General features: G+C 38.5%; 1 protein-coding gene across 1 annotated transcript in view; it reads right to left on the bottom strand.

Annotated features, from left to right (window-relative positions):
• The window catches only part of CLCN5 (chloride voltage-gated channel 5), a 192,374-nt gene that overhangs the window by 41,204 nt on the left and 127,971 nt on the right, over positions 1-23,199 (bottom strand). The window contains exon 3 of the mRNA XM_047076249.1: positions 4,584-4,730. Coding sequence (XP_046932205.1) covers positions 4,584-4,730 — 147 coding nt within the window. The remainder of the gene's footprint in view (positions 1-4,583; positions 4,731-23,199) is intronic.

Raw genomic sequence — 23,199 nt, 5'->3', positions numbered from 1 at the left:
TTGTCTTAATACAGGCCTTTTGATCTTTTACATAGATTTTTTTTTAAAAAATAACAGTTTAACTGGTCTTCCAGTCTCCAACCCACTCCTCCCCTGAATCCATCCTCCACACAGCCATAAATTCCCTAAAGCACCACTCTGATCATATCATTCCTCTGCTTTCAAATTATTTGATGACTCCTTGGTTACAAGAAAAGGTCCAGAAGCACAGACAGTCTAGATCTCACCCAGATTTCTAACTAGATCTCCCGCCCTATCCCCTGCTATCCTCCCTTCTGCTCCAACTGTCAGTCATTCTGTCCCGGGAGCCTCAGAACTCAGATGCGCAAGACTCTGTTTCATGATTAGAAAAGGCTCTCTCATGCGTCTGTGCCTTTACCTGTGTCCTCACTCAGTCAGAGAGGAGTAGCCAGGCATGTGAGGTAGAAAGACAAGGGGGTGAGGGAAACAAGGGAACTGATAAGCATTACTAAAACTGCACAGCGCTGCATTCCTATCTGGGTGTTCCATAAATACTGAATAATTGAATGGCTGAATGAATGAATTGCCGACCATAACGTCCAGGCTGCAGAGGCAGGCAAGTGAGAACAGATGGACTATGAGAACAGCTCTGAAGTTTTTCTTATTACTTAAACCCTTTTTCCTCTTTTCCTCCCTCTCCCCTTCGTTGAGACCTCCATGTTTATGTTTCTTCTCATTTACAGACTGCTATAACACTACCTCAGATGCATTTAACCACGCCATGCATAATTTATTTACTCATTCGTCATAAATCAATCCCTCTAGCCATCTGGAAAACAAGAACCACTTCTACTGCCTTTCAAGCTCCTTTTAACTAATCTTTTTAGTACGTGCTATTGTGCCTGGTACAAAATGTTAGTATTTTATGCACAGTCTCACCACTGACATCAAGGACTTTATGACCTTTTTTTCTGTTGTTGTTGTTGTGTATGTTAGGAAACCACATGTGAAAACATTAAATAAAATAAGAACAATTAAAAAGCTATGCAAGAAAATGATATCACTACAGAGGACAGTAAATGGACTGATTTTTGTGTGTGGCTCATAGAAAACACCTTTGTCGCTTTATGGTCAGACCTTGTAAATCACAAGCAGTAATTCTCCTGTACAGGCAAATGAAAAGTGGTGAAGGACTACTCCTGGAAAAACACATTCTATAGTCACAAGCAATGTCAAAATCTTGCCCGCCTCAGCTTTCATGTCTATTAAATAGGAATAATAGACACTCACTTGCCTCCATCATTTATTGAGAGCAATGTGAACACAAAAAGCACTTTGGTGATATGGATGCTATATGGTATTATTTTCAACCAGAAGCAATAATCTGGATTAGCTGGAAGACTTATTAGAAGTGGCCAGCTTCCAATTTGACAATAAATTATATTAAAAAGTAATAATAAAAAAATGAGAATTGAGAAAAATACTTATCTTCCCCCACTCCCCCCCAAAAAGACGTGGCCAGCTTCAGTTTATGGACTGACCACTTCACTTGGGCTAGTAGTTGTCATAACTGACTCATGACGGTTTTAACTACACATAAGTGGAAGTGATATGCAAATACAAGTCCCTTTCACAGAAATAGGCAAATATGAAAAACCATTAAATATCAAACCATGAGTACCTTTCTTTTATGAAATTTAAATTCAGGGGCTGTCTATGGGGCGCCTGGGTCGCTCAGTCGGTTGAATGACAGACTTCGGTTCAGGTCATGATCTCATGGTTTGTGAGTTCAAGCCCCGCATGGGACTTAGTGCCTGGAGCCTGTTTCAGAATCTGTGACTTCCTCTCTCTCTACCTCTCCCTCGCTCACACTCTGTCTCTCAAAAAATAAATGTTAAAAAAATTTTTTTAATAAAATAAAATAAATTCAGTGGCTCTCTTCTATTGTTACTGTCTTGAGGCACCTTTACTAGACAATTTCTTACTGGTATGTTTTTCCCAAATTGGGTCATCTCCTTGGAAAGGCCTTCCCTGACCTTTCTAACTTCTTAACCTTTCTAAAGTAGTATTCCTCAGTTACCATCTATTGTCCTTCACTTTCTTTCCATCCTCATACTAATTATAATGGATACTTAACTAAGTAGTCTATTCCCTTACTCATTTACCTGACTAGATCTAAATTTCAGATCAATGTGGATCTTATCTATGTTAATCCCACCACTGTATCTCCACTGCCTATAAAAGTGCCTGCTTCATAGCAGGTATTCAAAAAGTATTTGTTGAATGAATGGGTGGAGGAGTTTGTCCTCACAGTGACAATAAGGTTAATTCAAACTTCCTAGCATGACATTCAAGGCCCCACTTTATTTATTTGGGCTTATATTTTGCTTATTTATACCTCTGTATCATGTGCCTGCTGATATCTCTATAAAAGCTTGCTTCTTGTCTGGAATGCTCTTCTTCCTACCAAATAACTTATATTTCAAGGCCCTTCTCAAACACACCTTTTCTGTGAAAACTTTTCCAATCCTAGACACACACAAACATACAGGATGCTTCTGCTAAGTTCTTATAAGAGTTATAACACTTATAATATAGGCTTATAACAGAAATAAAATAACAATAATAATAATGACAGCTAACATTTTATTGAGCATTAGCTCCATGCCAGGTACTATTATAAGCACTTTATGTTACTATTTCATTTAATCCTGAAAAGAACTCTAAGAGGTAGGTATTATCATAAGTACTTAATGTTTGCTTAGTCAGCTAGAATCAACTTTATGAAGGCAGGGATGGTGCCTTAAATCTTTGCTAATTCCCAAACCTAGCAAAGTTTCTGTAATGTCATATGCCTCTTATACAAATTTGCTAAATAATAAATTCTGACAGTAGTTTCTTGTCCTCTGACTTTACACTGAGAATGGCAATCCCAATCAGTTAAAGAATCAGACAGTAGTTTTAAGGAATTATATAGATTTATTATATTATATTTATTAATTAAAGTCCTTTATAATTACAACAAGAAACTCAGAAGTCACAAAAGAAAAGGGTGATATATCTGGCTATGTAAAAATTTTAATATTTGTAGATTTAAAAAAAAATTTAAACAAAACCAGAAATGGAAAAAGATACACTCAACCTACATTAGATGAAACATAATAATAATATATGAAGGGCTCCTAGAAAAACTTAAGAAAAGATAATCAGCCTATCAGAAAAATAGGAACATCATATAAACAGGAAACTTCCAGAAAAAGAAATTTAAGGGGTTAGTAAACATACAAAAATATGTTCAACTTCACTAATTTAAAAAAGTAAAAATTAAAACAATAATGAATATTTCTTTCTTTATTTATTTTGCCTATCCTATTGTAAAGGTGAAAAAAGAATTTGACTATTCAGCACCAGCAAGGCTGTGGTCAAATAGCACTCACACACTCATGCTACAGAAATGCTCTAATATACTTAAAGAATAAACACACACACTGCAGTATTGTTTGTAATAGCAAAAGATTGAAAACAACGGAAATGTGCATCAATAGAAACTTGGTTAAGTAAATTCTGGCAGCTCTATCATGAAATTATATGGAGTTATCAAAAAGAATGATGGTACTGGCTAACCAAATAATAGATGAAGGGAATTCTTATTATATGAATGCATGCCCGATAATAAAAACCCAATTATGAAAGAGGGAACAGATTTTTTAAAAAAATTTTTTTTAATGTTTATTTATTTTTGAGACAAAGAGAGAGCAGACTGCAAGCAGGGGGAGGGGCAGAGAGAGAGGAAGACACAAGATCGGAAGCACACTCCAGGCTCTGAGCTGCCAGCACAGAGCCCAACGTGGGGCTCGAACGTATGAACTGTGAGATCATGACCTGAGCTGAAGTCGGTGGGTCATCCAACTGAGCCACCCAGGTGTCCCAAAGAGGGAACAGATGTGAACAGACACTTCATCAAACAGGATATGAGGTTAGCAAATAAGCGCATGAAAGGATGTTCCATATCAGAAGTCATTAGGGAAATTAAAATAAAACCATGATGGGATAACACTTATTAGAATGGCTAAAATAAAAATTACTGGAAATACCAAGAGCTGTTGAAGATGGGGAACAAGTGGAACTCTCATTACACAGCTAGTTCAGATATAAAACGGTTACAGCTACTCTGGAAAATGGTTTGGCAGTTTCTTATAAAGTTCAACATACATTTACCACATGACCCAGTGATCCCACTTCAGGCTACACTACTGAGCAAGAAAAAAGGAATGAACAACTTGAATTAATCTCCAAGGCCTTAAGCTGAGTAGCGAAGTCAGTCTCAAAGGTGACATACTATGTGACTCCATGCATGACATTCTAGAAAAGAAAAAAAAAAATACAAGAACAGAGAAAGATCAGTGGTTACCAGGGATTGGGGGTGAAAGAAGTCTGGCTGCAAAGGGGCAGGAGGGAATTCTTTAAGGGTGCTGAACTGTTCTGTATCCTGTCAGTGGTGGTGGTTACAAAAATCTATGCATGTGTTAAAACTCTTAAGATTGTACCAGAAAATAAATTTTACTGTATATACATTAAAAATAATTTTTAAAAAGAAAAACTGTCATCAACAGTAATGATACCTTCTATTTCCCCATCTAAGGGAGGAACATCATCTCTCATGGAAAAATCCATAGCTGTCCCTGGTATGTCCATCAAGTCTTCATCACTGGAGCTGCTCCGGAAGCTATTGAAACTCCCCTGCTGAAAGCCTCTGTTATCCATGGTCCCTGTGCAGAAAGAAAAACAAGAGGCTCATTACAATGACCTTCAAGCTTATCTTTTTTCATTGTGGCAACTACACATAAAATTTATCATTTCAACCATTTGAAACTAGACAATTCAGTAGCATTGTTCATTTACAATGTTTTGCAATTATCACTCTATTTCCAGAAATTTTTCATCATCACAAACAGAAACTCTGTACCCAGTAAACATAACTCCCTCCTAACCCCCAACCCCTTACAATTGCTATTCTCTTTCTGTCTCAATGATCTGCCAATTCCAGGTATTTCATGTAATCATATATAAATTGTGGCTTTTTGTGTCTGGCTTCTTTCACTTATAATGTTTTGAAGGCTCATCCATGTTCTGGCATGTATCAGTACTTTATTTCATTTTCAGACTGAATAATACCATCGTATGGATATACCATATTTTGTTTATCCATTATTCAGTTGATGGACATTTAGTTAGTTTCCACCTTTTGCGTTACTTCTTTTTATTTCTTTTAATTTTTTTAAAAAAAATTTACATCCAAATTGGTTAGCATATAGTGCAACAATGATTTCAGGAGTAGATTCCTTAGTGCCCCTTACCCATTTAGCCCATACCCCCTCCCACAACCCCTCCAGTAACCTTCAGTTTGTTCTCCATATTTATGAGTCTCTTCTGTTTTGCCCCCCTCCCTGTTTTCATATTATTTTTGTTTCCCTTCCCTTATGTTCATCTGTTTTGTCTCTTAAAGTCCTCATATGAGTGAAGTCAAATGATTTTTTTTGTCTTTCTCTGACTAATTTCACTTAGCATATTACCCTCCAGTTCCATCCACGTAGTTGCAAATGGCAAGATTTCATTCTTTTTGATTGCCGAGTAATACTCTGTTGTGTGTATATATATATACACACCACATCTTCTTTATCCATTCATCCATCGATGGACATTTGGGCTCTTTCCATACTTTGGCTATTGTTGATAGTGCTGCTATTAACATGGTGGAGCATGTGTCCCTTCGAAACAGCACCCCTGTATCCCATGGATAAATGCCTAGTAGTGAAATTGCTGGGTCGTAGGGTAGTTCTATTTTTAGTTTTTTGAGGAGCCTCCATACTGTTTTCCAGAGTGGCTGCACCAGCTTGCATTCCCATTGAGTTACTTCTTATTCTATTTTTTTTATTGTTGAATATAGTTGACATACAATGTTATATTAGTTTCAGGTGTACAACACAGTGATTCAACAATTCTATACATCATTCAGTGCTCACCAAATGAGTGTAGTCACTATCACCATACAACATTATTACAATATTATTGACGCTATTACCTATGCCGTACTTTCTATCTCTGTGACTTATTTACTGTATAACTGGAAGTTTGTACCTCTTAATCCCCTTCACCTATCTTGCCCAACCCTCGTCCCCTCTGGCAACCATCTGTTTTTTTATTTGAGTCTGTTTTTGTTTTTTAGATTCCACACATAAGACAAATAATATGGTATTTGTCTTTCTCTGTCTTATTTCACTTAGCAGAATATCCTCTAGGTCCATCCATGTTGTTGAAATGGCAAGAGCTCATTATTTGTTATGGCTGAATAATATTCCATTATGTATATATACCACATCTTCTTTATCCATTCATCTGTCAATGGACACTTGGGTTACTTCCATATCTTAGCTACTGTAAATAATACTGCAATAAACATAGGGGTACATATATCTTTTTCAAATTAGTGTTTTCATTTTCTTTAAGTAAATACCCAATAGTGGAATTACTGGATTATATGTTATTTCTATTTTTAATTAAGGAACCCCCATACTGTTTTCCACAGTGACTGCACCAATTTACATTCCCATTAATAGTGCACTAGAGTTCCCTTTTCTCCACATCCTCTCCACACTTATTATTTCTTGTCTTTTTGATGCTAGACATTCTGAGTGATGTGATGTAATATCTCATTGTGGTTTTGATTTGCATTTCCCTGATGATCAGTGATGTTGAGCATCTTTTCATATGTCTGTTGGCCATCTGTAGGACTTCTTTGGAAAAATGTCTAATCAGGGTTACCACTTATTCTTATGTTTTCTTTCATGTTCTTACTTGTACAATATAGACATGCAAACCACTTAGTATATTCAATTACCCTTCAGATGTAATGTTCTTCTACCCTTACCATGTAGTTGATAGCAGTTGATATCTGCTATAACTGCCGATAGCAGTTTTTTGAGAACCATGCAAAAGAGCAGACCAAATGAGGATAGGTGTACAAAACTCATGGGAGTTCACAAGTAATCAATGGAAATAAAAACTAGACATCACTACTGAGAAATGTTCTGTCCATTTAGGAGTAGAGAAACATTATCTTATGGCTCTGATTCTCCCAGAGCTCATAACACAATGCAGATGCTCAGAAATGAAGAGGCATGTTATGCCATTTAATGTTGTTCTCTGCTGAAGAATGTAATATTAAAGATTAAACATTTCCTACACCCTAAATGTGAATCTTCAGATTATAAATTTTACTCAAAAAATTTTAGTATGTTGATTTTAAAAAACATTAGAGTCAACTTTACTTCACCTAGCCCTGCCCCCTCCTCCCATTTTTTTTGATGAGATCTTGATCCAAAATCATAGTCAGCATAGTTCTTTTGGATTTGGCAAACAATATTCCTTTTGAGGTATTCCAATTCTCTTAAGAAACTTCTTACTTTAGGTTATCTGAATTATGTGTAATGTGGAAAAATCAGATGGGATAAATTAAGCAATAGGGCTGGAAAACTGGAACAGATAAATTAAATATTTTAAACATTGAGCGAAAAGGATAAAGAACCAACATTTACCAGGTACTTATCAATTTTTAGGCACTGGGCTATGTGCTTAAACTGAATTCTTTCACTTAACTTTTCCAATGTTCCTATGCTGTGGCATTATCACTCCTAGTGCACCCGAGGAAACAAATTCAGAGAGGCTATTTTCCCAGTTAATATTTTTTAAAAAGTTAAGCTCTAAATCATGTGTTCAACTTCCTAATACCTCATGTGTAATAGAGACCAGCTTGACTGAAGTGTGAGTGACATTTATGAACCACCTATTGTGTACAAATCATCATGGGACAGACACAAATATGATGCGAGATGGGTCAGATGAGATGAAGATTGAGAGACAAAGATTTGAGAGTTATCAACATCAAGGTGTTGGTTGAAACCAAGAGAACAGATATCCCAAGGGAAACTTGCCATCACTTATGGATAAGAACAAATATAAAGAAAACAAATGCATTCCCAGTCTCCTCCCTTAATATGCACAAACAGCTTGAAGTCTGTACATACAGGAACAGTAAGTTCTCCACACATTGCCATGCTTGTGTGGTGACAAATGGTCAAGTAGAGAAGGTAGGGTCATTTATGCAAAGGTACTAATAATGTACAAAATGACTGATCATGAAACCATTTCCTTAGCTACACAAATTCTAACTTTGTTATGTGGATCAAATAGGTACTAGGGTACTAAGAATCCATGTTCTATGGCCTTAGCTGAGCTCCTTCACTGCTGCTCGCCAATCCTTCATCCTCACTGGACTCTTTCCCCTTCCCCTGCTCTACCTGTTTCCTTCATTCCCCTTCTTTGAGCATTCCCACAACAACATGCTTACACAGAATGCCTTGTCTCAGTTTCTGCTTCTAGGGAAACTGACCCACCACAGGATCCTTAGCAGTTTTTTTCCTACTACTGACAACACAGAGGAAATCCTGAACTTCGGTCTTCCCTCGTGTCATCCAGGAATAAGTGTTTTACTTTTTATTTAAGAAGAAAAAGAGCCCCTCTACTTTGCTCTGTATCTGGCTGAGATCACAGATCCTTCTCCACCTTAATCTGATTTATTTTATTTGATTCTTTAAAAAAGCCTACTATCTCTAGCTCTTATCTCTACCTCAAGCTCTAGTCCTGAATTCCCAAGAACTCTACCCTGACACTTCTGTTGCTACTTTAAACTCAACAGGATGAAAATTAAAAATACAGCAGAAACAACATCAACTTAAATGCAAATCACAAAATCCACACAAGACATGTTCCCTGCCCTCACCCTCCACCTCAACTTTCCTTCTTAAATGCAGGTTGGCATCAGAGTCCATATTTGTAGTTAATATTTGTCTAGCTCTGGATTTACTACATTCAACAAACCCACCAAAAGCACTTTATCTCAAGAGTAGGTATTCCGATTTCTAGAAATCTTAGCTAAAAACAAGCATCATTTTAGCTTATGAGAAGAACTCAGGCCAATATGGTAGCACAACTCAAGAGGTTTTCTTTCTGTTTAAATTTATTAAATTCCCATGAAGTCCATACAGTGACTAGCACTGAAAAAAATCAAGAAAAGTTACAAAATGATGCAGAATCCTTTCCCTCTCTCTCCACTGCTTACATGTTTCATTCAGGAAATGAGGTAAAATACATAGTGCCAGCAACTCTACAGTAGCCACAAAAATCATAGGAAGAAAAAGTATAGGGAGTCCAAAAATAATTTATGTCTGGATTTGGAATATGTCCTGTAGTCATATTTTCAGATGGGTGTACCTATTGTTCTGGGAATTCATTAAAACAAAATGATGACACTACAGGATGAAGACTCACAAAGGAGAAGCTGGAAAACTTTTCAGTTTCCCCATAGGGACCTTACAAACTCCTTCCTGTAACCCACTGACACAGAAGAATCCAGCTAAATTGAACTGCCTCATTCTAAACATTTCCTGGAGCAGCTATCTGCTTCACTGTTTGGGTTATAAAGTGCTTCCTTAATAAGTACATAGGAATAAAGGGTCAACAAAAGAAAATTAGAAGTAGCAAGTCAAGCAAAACAGATGCTAAAAATAGGAGTTCAACAAAGGAAATAAGCACAGTTACTAAAACTCAAAAGTGATACTTGCCTATGGATAATCCATTCTGGTAGAGCCATTGGTTTTATTTTGCAGATATAAAAAACTTCAAGGGGCGCCTGGGTGGCTCATTCGGCCAAGTGTCCAACTTCAGCTCAGGTCATGATCTCACAGTTCGTGGGTTCCAACCCTGTGTCTGGCTCTGTGCTGACAGTTCAGAGCCTGGAGCCTGCTTCCAATTCTGTGTCTCTCCCTTTCTCTCTGCCCCTCCCCTACTCACACTCTTTCTATCTCAAAAAATGAGTAAGCATTTAAAAAAAAAAACTTCAAGAGAGGGGCGCCTAGGTGGCTCACTTGTTTAAGCATCCGACTCTTGATTTCAGCTCAGGTCATGATATCATGGTTTGTGGGTTCAAGCCCGCTGTTGGGCTCTGGGCTGACAGTGTGGAGCCTGCTTGGGATTCTTTCTTGCTCGCTTGCTCTCTCTCTCTCTCTCTCTCTCTCCCTTCCTCTCTCCCTCTCTCAAATAAAATAAACTTTAAAAAAATTTCAAGAGAAAAAAAAAGTTAAAGCAGCAGAATAATGAGGAAATAAATTCCTTACAGTTGAGATTCAAACCCACATGCAGTTAAACTCCAAGTCCAGTGGTCTTTCCACAAGTTTGTGACTTCACTATGACATGTCAGTCCAGAAAATGGCACGTCTGGAATAAATCAAACCTCTAGATGGCCACAAACCTGAGATCAGCCAGAATTTAGGGCAGGGCAGGAACAAAGTAAGGGGATTTTATATATTATCCCAATAAGTAGATTGCATATAGGGCTTGTCATATAATGGAGGGTTGGGGAGGAGGGCAATTAAGGAGAAATGTTTGGTTGATATTTGTGTTACACAGCTTCACACTTTCAGCTTAAAGGCACTTTTAGTGCCTTCTGCCACTTTCTTGCTTAAAATCATAAAGCTGGTTCTCCAATGCCTATAGGGTCAAGTTTATTTTTTAATATAATTTATTGTCAAATTGGTTTACATAAGAGTCTCTTATGCTTTGGCTCTCTCCCACTCTAAACTCTTTTTTTTTCTTTTTTTCCTTTTTTTTCCTTCCCTTCCCCCATGGGTTTATGTTAAGTTGCCAAAGCATAAGAGACTCTTAAAAACTGAGAACAAACTGAGGGTTGATGGGGGGTGGGAGGGAGGGGAGGGTGGCTGATGGGTATTGAGGAGGGCACCTTTTGGGATGAGCACTGGGTGTTGTATGGAAACCAATTTGACAATAAATTTCATATATTGAAAAAAATAAAAATATATACCTAACTAGGTATGACTAAATATAAAAAAAAAAATTGGTTTCCATACAACACCCAGTGCTCATCCCAACAAGTGCCCTCCTCAATGCCCATTACCCATTTTCCCTCTCCCCCACCCCCCACCCACCCTCAGTTTGTTATCTGTATTTAAGAGTCTTGTGGTTTGCCTCCCTCCCTCTCTGTTTGTAACTATTTTTTCCTCTTCCCTTCCCCCATGGTCTTCGGTTAAGTTTCTCAAGATCCACATATGAGTGAAAACATATGATATCTGCCCTTCTCTGACTGACTTATTTCACTCAGCATAATACCTTCTAGTTCCATCCACGTTGCTGCAAATGGCAGGATTTCATTCTTTCTCATTGCCAAGTGGTATTCCACTGTGTATATAAACACGTCCATTGTGTTTATCCATTCATCAGTTGACAGGCATTTAGGCTCTTTCCATAATTTGTCTATTGTTAAAAGCTCTGCTATAAACATTGGGGTACATGTGTCTATAGGGTCAAGTTTAAATTTCTCTGCAAGGCATTCTGAGCCCTATCAAATTTAGATCCCATCTACCCAGATAGACGTATCCTCTGCCACAAATTTATTATACTCCATATAAGCCATATAAATACTTTTACACCCCCATGCCTTTGCTTAAGCCAGATACTCTATCTGGAATCCCATCCAGTCCTCCATCATCTTTTCAGCCTGATTAAATCCCATTCAATCCATCTAGGACCAGCTCAAATAGGCTTTTCCCTCAACACCTCCTTTGTTGAGGTATCTATGTTAATTACATAATCTCTACCACTTAAGTCTTGTGACTACACCAAGCCCTTCTCATTTCTGTTGTCCCAGCAACTCTAGTGTTGTTCCAGAGTAGGTGTTCAATAAATCCTTACTAAGGAGGATTCCAGTTGGGGAGGAAGAGTTAATGGCCAACCAACATATTTATATGGCTGGCCCTCAATAAATCTATGCCTTGCACTGTGATGGTAGGGAACTGGGGATACAAAAAAAACATTAGTTACCTTTTCAATACTCTCAAGGAATTTATGATATAGTTGGGGAGAAAACTTTCACATAATGCAATTTGCACCATAGCTAAGTGCTAAACTGCTAGAATGAAAGTACAATTGGCATTCAGAAAAGGGAGAGGAGACTGTAAGCCAGAGAAGGCTTCATGGAGGAGAGAGGGTATTCCAGGCCCAGGAAAAAAAATGATCAAAGGCTTGAGATGAGAATGAGGCTGGCATTTGTGCTTCCCTAGAAGACAGGGTAGCTGTTTGTGAGCAAATGGATGGAGATACATCATGAAGGACCTGGTAAGTCAATGGGGTCACTATGGTTTTTGAGGAGCAACATGATAAAAACATGATTTTAAGAGGTACATACAGCAGCAGTGGGCTGGAAGACAGAGGGGTAAAGGGCTAGGAAGGTAGTTCACTACTTCCTGTTTAAATGTAGGGGATTTGGGAAGGAGGAGGGGTACATATTTCTGAAGGCTGTACTGAAAGAGCCAGGTGTGTGTGGCAGGGGATGGTACTAGTTTACGGTATACCATACTGACATCTTGTTTTACTAGTGACAGTGACATATGTTGGTTTATATAAATTAATATTTCCATCTCAATTAGCCCACTTGGAAAAAACAAATGTGTAAACCAATGGATGGGCTGATACATATGGCCCTTCAATGAATATATAAAAGTATATCACACATTCCAAAGCTAACAAGCACAAAGAAGCAATAAACTTTCTTATTTCTTATTTTTACTCCACAAAAATATCTGTTGACCTGCACATGGCATGTTGTGTAATATATGCCAGATGCTGCCAAAGTGGAAAAGAAAAAATGCAAGAGGAAGAAAAACTTGAGAGGCATTATAGAATCTACCAAGCTACAAGTATTATCATGTTATTAAAAATAAAACATTAACACAATCCTAGGGGCACCTGGGTGGCTCAGTCAGTTAAGCATCTGACTTCGGCTCAGGTCATGATGTCACGGTTCATGAGTTGGAGCCTCGCATTGGGCTCTGTGCTGACAGCTCAGAGCCTGGAGCCTGCTTCAGATTCTGTCTCCCTGTCTCTGTCTCTGTTTCTGTCTCTGTCTCTCTCTGTCCCTCCCCCGTGCATGCTCTGTCTCTCTCTCTCAGAAATAAATGTTAAAAATTTTTAAAAAAATATTAAGACAATCCTAAGTATAACACTAAAGGTGATAAGAACTGGCACACATATAAAATCAGCTTTTGGCTACCCATTATACTTTGAGCTACCTGAGGACAGGGTAACTTAAATCTTTGTTCCCAAGCGCCTGACACAAAGAGAGAACTCAGTAAATAATCTAGTTTATAGTCCAATTCCAGTTTTAGTTACTTTATTTTAAGAAGCAGAAGTGATTTGCAAGGACAAGGGTCTGTCACACCTTGAAGATGCTAGCAGGTGCTTATTTCAGAGGATTGGGCCAATCCTTAAGCCAAGGCACCTTGTCTGTCAAAATTGTGGGTAAAAAAAAAATCCCAGGAGGAAATAATAGTGCTGCGTCTCACAACATAGTCTTCATCTGGGAGTCCTCCTCGCAGATAAGTACGGGTTATGAGAAAAGACAGGATACAAAGCAGGCAGTACCACAGCAGCAGTTCTCAAACATTTTGGTCTCAGGATCCCTGTAGTCCTCAGAATTATTGAGGAGCTTAAAGAGCTTTTATTTATATGGGTTCTATCCATAGCTATTGCCTGTATTAAAAATTAAAACCCAGGAATGTTAAAAAAAATAAATACTTTTTAATGCATTTAAATACAATCCTAAAATCACTATATATTAACATTTTTTGGAAAGAATAAATTGTACGTTTTCCAAAATAAAATTAATGAGAGGCACTTTGAAAATCTTTCAATGTCTGTCTTAATGGAAGACAGCTGGATCCTGGTTCACACCTTCCATTAGCAACAGGAGCGATGACATCACCTGTCACACAGCCTCTAAAAAACTCCACTGTTTATTCATGAATAAATGAAAGTGAAAAAGACAAAACATATCTTCATACGAAAATAATTTTTGACTTTTCAGACCCCTCAAAAGTCTCAGGAGCCCCCAGGCCACTCTTTGAGAACTGTTGAACCAGAGAAAGAACACAGAATGGAGAAACCATATTTGGGTGAGACTGGTCAGACAGAGGAAGAGGACAAGCCAGTCAGAAGAGACCATGTGGCTGCTGTGACAGTAAAGCAAGTGACAAACCAATATTTTCTATATGTTTTTTCCCAAAGGAGTAATAGCCTTGATAAAGAGATATTTCAAACCATTAAAACTGGATCCAAACAGATGAACAGAAAAAAGACATTAGTAGATAATTAAAGAAACAAGGGGGCTTTAAAAATTCAGAGAAATTAAATTAAAATAATGTGCTATCTTCTTTTAGTAGATCAGCTTTTCTTTGGTTTTATCTCAGAGATTCTTCAAATGTGAGAACATTTTATTATAAAAAATATTTCAAGAGAGAAATTAATGAGATGCTTAGAGAAGTGTCATGCGGTTCAAGGACAAGGGTCTGTCACACCTGACAAAGACAATGCTCAAAATTCATAGATCACTTTCACTTTGGAATAAACGAGTAAAATTCCTAAATAAACGTTAACCAACTGAATATAGCATCACATTGAAAGACCTGTCTGCTATAAATAAGGAGTTTTTTTCTGAGACTGTAAGACTGGTATAATGAGGGAAACTATGAACATACTTTATCAGATCAACAGATAAAACTTTAAAAGCCATAATTATTTTAACAGATGTCAAGAATGGATTTCTTAAATTGACAATTATTCTGGATTAAAAATTTTTTTTAACATTCCAAGTAGAGGATTTCTTTCTTGACATGATATAGAATATCTAAATTAGGGGCGCCTGGGTGGCGCAGTCGGTTAAGCGTCCGACTTCAGCCAGGTCACCATCTCGGGGTCTTCGAGCCCCGCGTCAGGCTCTGGGCTGATGGCTCGGAGCCTGGAGCCTGTTTCCGATTCTGTGTCTCCCTCTCTCTCTGCCCCTCACCCGTTCATGCTCTGTCTCTCTCTGTCCCAAAAATAAATAAAAAACGTTGAAAAAAAAATTAAAAAAAAAAAAAGAATATCTAAATTAAAACCAAGCTGCAAAATAGCATTCTCTTTAATACAGGAAAGCAACGATGCCTCCTGTTGCCAATTATATTTAATACAGTACAAGAAATACTTTAAGATGAAAAAAAGTGAAGAATATATACAGGCAAGGAAGAAAGACAAAATTCTGATGTTTGGAATGCATAAGATATAGCTATACAACACTAAGAATATTAATTAAAATAACTAAAGATAATGCATGAATTCAGGAATCATAAGGTCAATACACAAGAAACAACTACTTTGCTAGGTACTACCATAGAAGTAAAAAATACAATTATTTATGATAGAGACATGAACTCAAAATAAAATATTACTTCAAAATTTATAAGGGTACCTGGGTGGCTCAGTCAGTTAAATGTTGAACTTTGGTTCAGATCATGATCTCATGGTTCCTGAGTTCAAGCACCACATCAGGGTCCTGCTGTTAGTGCAGAGCCCACTCCAAATCCTGTCTCCCTCTCTCTCTGACCCTCCCCTGCTCTCTCTCTCTCTCTCTCTATCCCAAAAATAAACATTTAAAAAATTAAAAAAGTCGAATAGTAGGAAAAAAAAGAAGATCTAAATCAAAAGATTTACCATGCTCTTGGATGGGAAGTCTAAATATAGTAAAAATGAAACAGATACTAATTTGAATTGTACTACATCTATATATTAATCTAAAGTCCCCATGGCATCTTTCATACAACTTAAAAGATTGATAGTGATATTCATCTAAAAGAATAAGTAGGCAAGGATACTAGTGTGTGCATTATCTTTTTTAAAATTCAATTTATTAAACTAAAAACAAAAACACAAACATTTTACCCATGTCTGCCACTCCCACCCCCTCATTTCTGGAAACTACCAATCTATAAACCACATGTATCTAGAAGCTCAGTTTTTTTTTTCTTTTTGGATTGCACATATAAGAGAGATCATATGGCATTTATCTTTTTCTGACTTATTTTACTTAGCATAATGCCCTCAAGGTCCATCCATATTATTGCAAATAGCAAGATTTCATTCTTTTTGTTGGTTGAGTAATAGTCCATCATGTGTGTGTGCGTGTGCATGTGTTTCATTCTTTGTCAATCTATCCATTTATGAACACTTGGATTGTTTCCACATCTTAGCTAAATAATGCTGTAATAAATATGAGAGGCACATATATCTTTGAAATCAATGTGTTTGTTTTCTTTGGGTAAATACCCAGTAGTGGAACTACTGGATCATATGGCAGCCCTATTTTTAATTTTTTGAGGAACATCCATACTGTTTTCCATACTGATGGCCCCAATATACATTCCCACCAACAAATGCACATGGATTCCCTTTTCTCCACATCCTCACCAACACTTATTTTTAGTCTTTTTAATAATAAACCTTCTGACAGGTGTGAAGTCATATCTCATTGTGATTTTGATTTGCATTCCCTAATGATTAATGATGCTGAGCATCTTTTCATCCACCTGTTGACCATCTGTATGTCTTTAGAAAAATGTCTGTTCAGATCTTCTGCCTATTTTTTAATTGGATTTTTTTATTATTGACTTTTATAAGTTCTTTATATATACATTGGGCATTAGTCCATTAACATATATGATTTGCAAATATTTTCCCCCATTCAGTAAGTTGCTTTTCCATCTTGTTGATGGTTTCCTTTGCCGTGAAGAAGCTTTTTAGTTTTATGTAGACCCACTTGTTTATTCTTGCTTCTGTTGCCCCTGCTTTGGGTGTCAGTTTAATCAAACATCACCAATACCTATGTGAAGGAGCTTATTGTCTTTGTTTTCTTCTATGATTATGGCTTCAGGTCTTATATTAAAATCTTTAACCATTTTGAGTTAACTTCTGTTTCTGGTACAAGACAGTAGTTCAGTTTCATTCTTTATGTGTGTAGCTATCCAATTTTCCCAGCACCATTTATTAAAGAGACTGTCCCTTCCCCACCACATATACTTGACTCCTTTGGTATAAATTAATTGACAATATATGTGTAGGCTTAATTCTGGGTATTCTATCTTATATATATCTGTTTTTCTGCCAATATCATACTGTTTTAATTACTATTGCTTGCTAATACAGTTTTTTTTTATTTTTTCTTAACATTTATTTTTTTTGTATAACCGTAACTTTATTTTTTTTTCAATTTATGAAGTTTATTGTCAAACTGGTTTCCATACAACACCCAGTGCTCATCCAAAAAGGTACCCTCAATACCCATCACCCACCCTCCCCTTCCTCCCACCCCCCATCAACCCTCATTTGTTCTCAGTTTTTAAGAGTCTCTTATGCTTTGACTCTCTTCCACTCTAACCTCTTTTTTTTCCCTTCCCCTCCCCCATGGGTTTCTGCTAAGTTTCTCAGGATCCACATAAGAGTGAAACCATATGGTATCTGTCTTTCTCTGTATGGCTTATTTCACAGAGCATCACACTCTCCAGTTCCATCAACGTTGCTACAAAGAGCCATATACCATTCTTTCTCATTGCCACGTAGTACTCCATTGTGTACATAAACCACAATTTCTTTATCCATTCATCAGTTGATGGACATTTAGGCTCTTTCCATAATTTGGCTATTGTTGAGAGTGCTGCTATAAACATTGGGGTACAAGTGCACCTATGCATGAGTACTCCTGTATCCCTTGGGTAAATTTCTAGCAGTGCTATTGCTGGGTCATAGGGTAGGTCTATTTTTAATTTTTTGAGGAACCTCCACACTGTGTTCCAGAGTGGCTGCACCAATTTGCATCCCACCAACAGTGCAAGAGGGTTCCCGTTTCTCCACATCCTCTCCAGCATCTATAGTCTCCTGATTTGTTCATTTTGGCCACTCTGACTGGCGTGAGGTGATACCTGAGTGTGGTTTTGATTTGTATTTCCCTGATAAGGAGCGACGCTGAGCATCTTTTCATGTGCCTGTTGGCCATCCGGATGTATTGTTTAGAGAAGTGTCTATTCATGTTTTCTGCCCATTTCTCCACTGGTTTATTTCCTTTTCGGGTGTGGAGTTTGGTGAGCTCTTTATACATTTTGGATACTAGCCCTTTGTCCGATATGTAATTTGCAAATATCTTTGCCCATTCCATTGGTTGCCTTTTAGTTTTGTTGGTTGTTTCCTTTGCTGTGCAGAAGCTGTTTATCTTCATAAGGTCCCAGTAGTTCAATTTGCTTTTAATTCCCTTGCCTTTGGGGATGTGTCAAGTAAGAGATTGCTACGGCTGAGGTCAGAGAGGTCTTTTCCTGCTTTCTCCTCTAGGGTTTTGATGGTTTCCTGTCTCACATTTAGGTCCTTTATCCATTTTGAGTTTATTTTTGTGAATGGTGTGAGAAAGTGGTCTAGATTCAACCTTCTGCATGTTGCTGTCCAGTTCTCCCAGCACCATTTGTTAAAGAGACTGTCTTTTTTCCATTGGATATTCTTTCCTGCTTTGTCAAAGATTAGTTGGCCATACGTTTGTGGGTCTAGTTCTGGGGTTTCTATTCTATTCCATTGGTCTATGTGTCTGTTTTTGTGCCAATACCATGTTGTCTTGAGGATTACAGCTTTGTAGTAGAGGCTAAAGTCTGGGATTGTGATGCCTCCCGCTTTGGTCTTCTTCTTCAAAATTACTTTGGCTATTTGGGGCCTTTTGTGGTTCCATAGAAATTTTTAAGAATGCTTGTTCTACCTTCGAGAAGAATGCTGGTGCAATTTTGATTGGGATTGCATTGAATGTGTAGATAGCTTTGGGTAGTATTGACATTTTGACAATATTCTTCCAATCCATGAGCACGGAATGTTTTTCCATTTCTTTATATCTTCTTCAATTTCCTTCATAAGCTTTCTATAGTTTTCAGCATACAGATCCTTTACATCTTTGGTTAGATTTATCCCTAGGTATTTTATGCGTCTTGGTGCAATTGTGAATGGGATCAGTTTCTTTATTTGTCTTTCTGTTGCTTCATTATCAGTGTATAAGAATGCAACTGATTTCTGTACATTGATTTTGTATCCTGCGACTTTGCTAAATTCATGTATCAGTTCTAGCAGACTTTTGGTGGAGTCTATCGGATTTTCCATGTATAATATCATGTCATCTGCAAAAAGTGACCACGTAACTTCATCTTTGCCAATTTTAATGCCTTTGATTTCCTTTTGTTGTCTGATTGCTGATGCTAGAACTTCCAGCACTATGTTAAACAACAGCGGTGAGAGTGGGCATCCCTGTCGTGTTCCTGATCTCAGGGAAAAAGCTCTCAGTTTTTCCCCATTGAGGATGATGTTAGCTGTGGACTTTTCATAAATGGCTTTTATGATCTTTAAGTATGTTCCTTCTATCCCGACTTTCTCAAGGGTTTTTATTAAGAAAGGGTGCTGGATTTTGTCAAAGCCCTTTTCTGCATCGATTGACAGGATCATAAGGTTCTTATCTCTTCTTTTATTAATGTGATGTATCACGTTGATTGATTTGTGAATGTTGAACCAGCCCTGCATCCCAGGAATGAATCCCACTTGATCATGGTGAATCATTCTTTTTATGTGCTGTTGAATTCGATTTGCTTGTATCTTATTGAGAATTTTTGCATCCATATTCATCAGGGATATTGCCTGTCGCTCTCTTTTTTTACTGGGTCTCTGTCTGGTTTAGGAATCAAAGTAATACTGGCTTCATAGAATGAGTCCGGAAGTTTTCCTTCCCTTTCTATTTCTTGGAATAGCTTGAGAAGGATAGGTATTATCTCTGCTTGAAACGTCTGGTAGAACTCCCCTGGGAAGCCATCTGGTCCTGGACTCTTATTTGTTGGGAGATTTTTGATGACTGATTCAATTTCTTCGCTGGTTATAGGTCTGTTCAAGCTTTCTATTTCCTCCTGATTGAGTTTTGGAAGCGTGTGGGTGTTTAGGAATTTGTCCATTTCTTCCAGGTTGTCCAATTTGTTGGCATATAATTTTTCATAGTATTCCCTGATAATTGTTTGTATCTCTGAGGGATTGGTTGTAATAATTCCATTTTCATTCATGGTTTTATCTATTTGGGTCATCTCCCTTTTCTTTTTGAGAAGCCTGGCTAGCGGTTTGTCAATTTTGTTTATTTTTTCAAAAAACCAACTCTTGGTTTCGTTGATCTGCTCTACAGTTTTTTTAGATTCTATATTGTTTATTTCTGCTCTGATCTTTATTATTTCTGTTCTTCTGCTGGGTTTAGGCTGCCTTTGCTGTTCTGCTTCTATTTCCTTTAGGTGTGCTGTTAGATTTTGTATTTGGGATTTTTCTTGTTTCTTGAGATAGGCCTGGATTGCAATGTATTTTCCTCTCAGGACTGCCTTCGCTGCGTCCCAAAGCGTTTGGATTGTTGTATTTTCATTTTCGTTTGTTTCCATATATTTTTTGATTTCTTCTCTAATTGCCTGGTTGACCCACTCATTCGTTAGTAGGGTGTTCTTTAACCTCCATGCTTTTGGAGGTTTCCAGACTTTTTCCTGTGGTTGATTTCAAGCTTCATAGCATTGTGGTCTGAAAGTATGCATGGTATGATTTCAATTCTTGTATACTTATGAAGGGCTGTTTTGTGACCCAGTATGCGATCTATCTTGGAGAATGTTCCATGTGCACTCGAGAAGAAAGTATATTCTGTTGCTTTGGGATGCAGAGTTCTAAATAGATCTGTCAAGTCCATCTGATCCAATGTATCATTCAGGGCCCTTGTTTCTTTATTGACCGTGTGTCTAGATGATCTATCCATTTCTGTAAGTGGAGTGTTAAAGTCCCCTGCAATTACCACATTCTTATCAATAAGGTTGCTTATGTTTGTGAGTAATTGTTTTATATATTTGGGGGCTCCCGTATTCAGCACATAGACATTTATAATTGTTAGCTCTTCCTGATGGATAGACCCTGTGATTATTATATAATGCCCTTCTTCATCACTTGTCACAGCCTTTAATTTAAAGTCTAGTTTGTCTGATGTAAGTATGGCTACTCCAGCTTTCTTTTGACTTCCAGTCGCATGATAAATAGTTCTCCATCCCCTCACTCTCAATCTGAAGGTGTCTTCAGGTCTAAAATGAGTCTCTTGTAGACAGCAAATAGATGGGTCTTGTTTTTTTTATCCATTCTGATATCCTATGTCTTTTGGTTGGCACATTTAGTCCATTTACATTCAGTGTTATTATAGAAAGATATGGGTTTAGAGACATTGTGATGTCCATAGGTTTCATGCTTGCAGTGATGTCTCTGGTACTTTGTCTCACAGGATCCCCCTTAGGATCTCTTGTAGGGCTGGTTTAGTGGTGACGAATTCCTTCAGTTTTTTTTTTTTGTTTGTTTGGGAAGACCTTTATCTCTCCTTCTATTCTAAATGACAAATTTGCTGGATAAATGATTCTCAGCTGCATATTTTTTCTGTTCATCACATTGAAGATCTCCTCTCATTCTTTTCTGGCCTGCCAAGTTTCAGTAGAGAGATCTGTCACGAGTCTTATAGGTCTCCCTTTATATGTTAGAGCACGTTTATCCCTAGCTTCTTTCAGAATTTTCTCTTTATCCTTGTATTTTGCCAGTTTCACTGTGCTATGTCATGCAGAAGATCGATTCAAGTTACGTCTGAAGGGAGTTCTCTGTGCCTCTTGGATTTCAATGCCTTTTTCCTTCCCCAGATCAGGGAAGGTCTCAGCTATTATTTCTTCAAGTACACCTTCAGCACTTTCCCTCTCTCTTCCTCCTCTGGAATACCAATTATGCGTAGATTATTTCTCTTTAGTGCTTCACTTAGTTCTCTAATTTTCCCCTCATACTCCTGGATTTTTTTATCTTTTTCTCAGCTTCTTCTTTTTCCATAATTTTATCTCCTAGTTCACCTATTCTCTCCTCTGCCTCTTCAATCCAAGCCGTAGTTGTCTCCATTTTATTTTGCAGCTCATTGATGGCCTTTTTTAGCTCCTCCTGGCTGTTCCTTAGTCCCTTGATCTCTGTAGCAAGCGATTCTCTGATGTCCTTTATACCGTTTTCAAGCCCAGCCATTAATTTTATGACTATTATTCTAAATTCACACTGTTATATTGTTTAAATCATTTTTGATCAGTTCGTTAGCTGTCGTTATTTCCTGGACGTTTTTCTGAGGGGGATTCTTCCGTTTCATCATTTTGGATAGTCCCTGGAGTAGTGCGGGACTGCGGGGCACTTCCCCTGTGCTGTCTTGAATAACTTGCGTTGGTGGGCAAGGCCTCAGTCAGACCTGATGTCTGCCCCCAGCCCACCGCTGGGGCCACAGTCAGACTGGTGTGTGCCTTCTCTTCCCCTCTCCTAGGGGCAGGATTCACTGTGGGGTGGTATGGCCCGTCTGTGCTACTTGCACACTGCCAGGCTTGTGGTGCTGGGGATGTGGCGTATTAGCTGGGGTGGATTGGCAAGGTGCACAGGGGCGGGAGGGGCAGGCTCAGCTCGCATTTCCTTCGCAGATGCGCTTTGGTAGGGGCCCTGTGGCACCGGGAGGGAGTCAGACCTGCGGGAGGGATGGATCCGCAGAAGCACAGAGTTGGGTGTTTGCTGGGTGCAAGCAATTCCCTGGCAGGAACTGGTTCCCTTTGGGATTTTGGCTGGGGGATGGGCGAGGGAGATGGCGCTGGCGAGCGCCTTTGTTCCCCGCCAAGCTTAGCTCTGTCATATGGGGCTCAACAACTCTCCCTCCTGTTGTCCTCCAGCTCACCCGTTCTCCAAGCAGAGCTGTTAGCTTATAACCTTCCAGATGTCAAATCCCGCTTGCTGTCAGAACACACTCGGACTGGCCCCTCCGCGTTTGCAAGCCAGACTCAGGGGCTCTTCTTGGCCGGCGGGCCGCCCCTCTGCCCCAGCTTCCTCCCACCAGTCCGCGGAGTGCGCACCTCCTCTCCTCCCTTCCTACCCTCTTCCGTGGGCCTCTCGTCTGCGCTTGGCTCTGGAAACTCCGTTCTGCTAGTCTTCTGGCGGTTTTCTGGGTTATTTAGGCAGGTTTAGATGGAATCTAAGTGATCAGTAGGATGTGCGGTGAGCCTAGCGTCCTCCTACGCTGCCTTCTTCCCTTTCTCCAACATTTATTTATTTTTGGGAGAGAGAGAGACAGAGCATGATCAGGGGAGGGGCAGAGAGACAGAGGGAGACACAGAATCTGAAGCAGGCTCTAGGCTCTGAGCTGTTAGCACAGAACCTGATGCGGGGCGC

Source organism: Lynx rufus, unplaced genomic scaffold (genome assembly GCF_022079265.1).
Source record: "Lynx rufus isolate CCGP_SWC_20201006 ecotype Redwood Valley unplaced genomic scaffold, mLynRuf1.p SCAF_14, whole genome shotgun sequence".
NCBI classification, from domain to species: Eukaryota; Metazoa; Chordata; class Mammalia; order Carnivora; family Felidae; genus Lynx; species Lynx rufus.
Note: the sequence above shows the minus strand (reverse complement) of the source record. Positions and strands in the feature narration are given on the sequence as shown.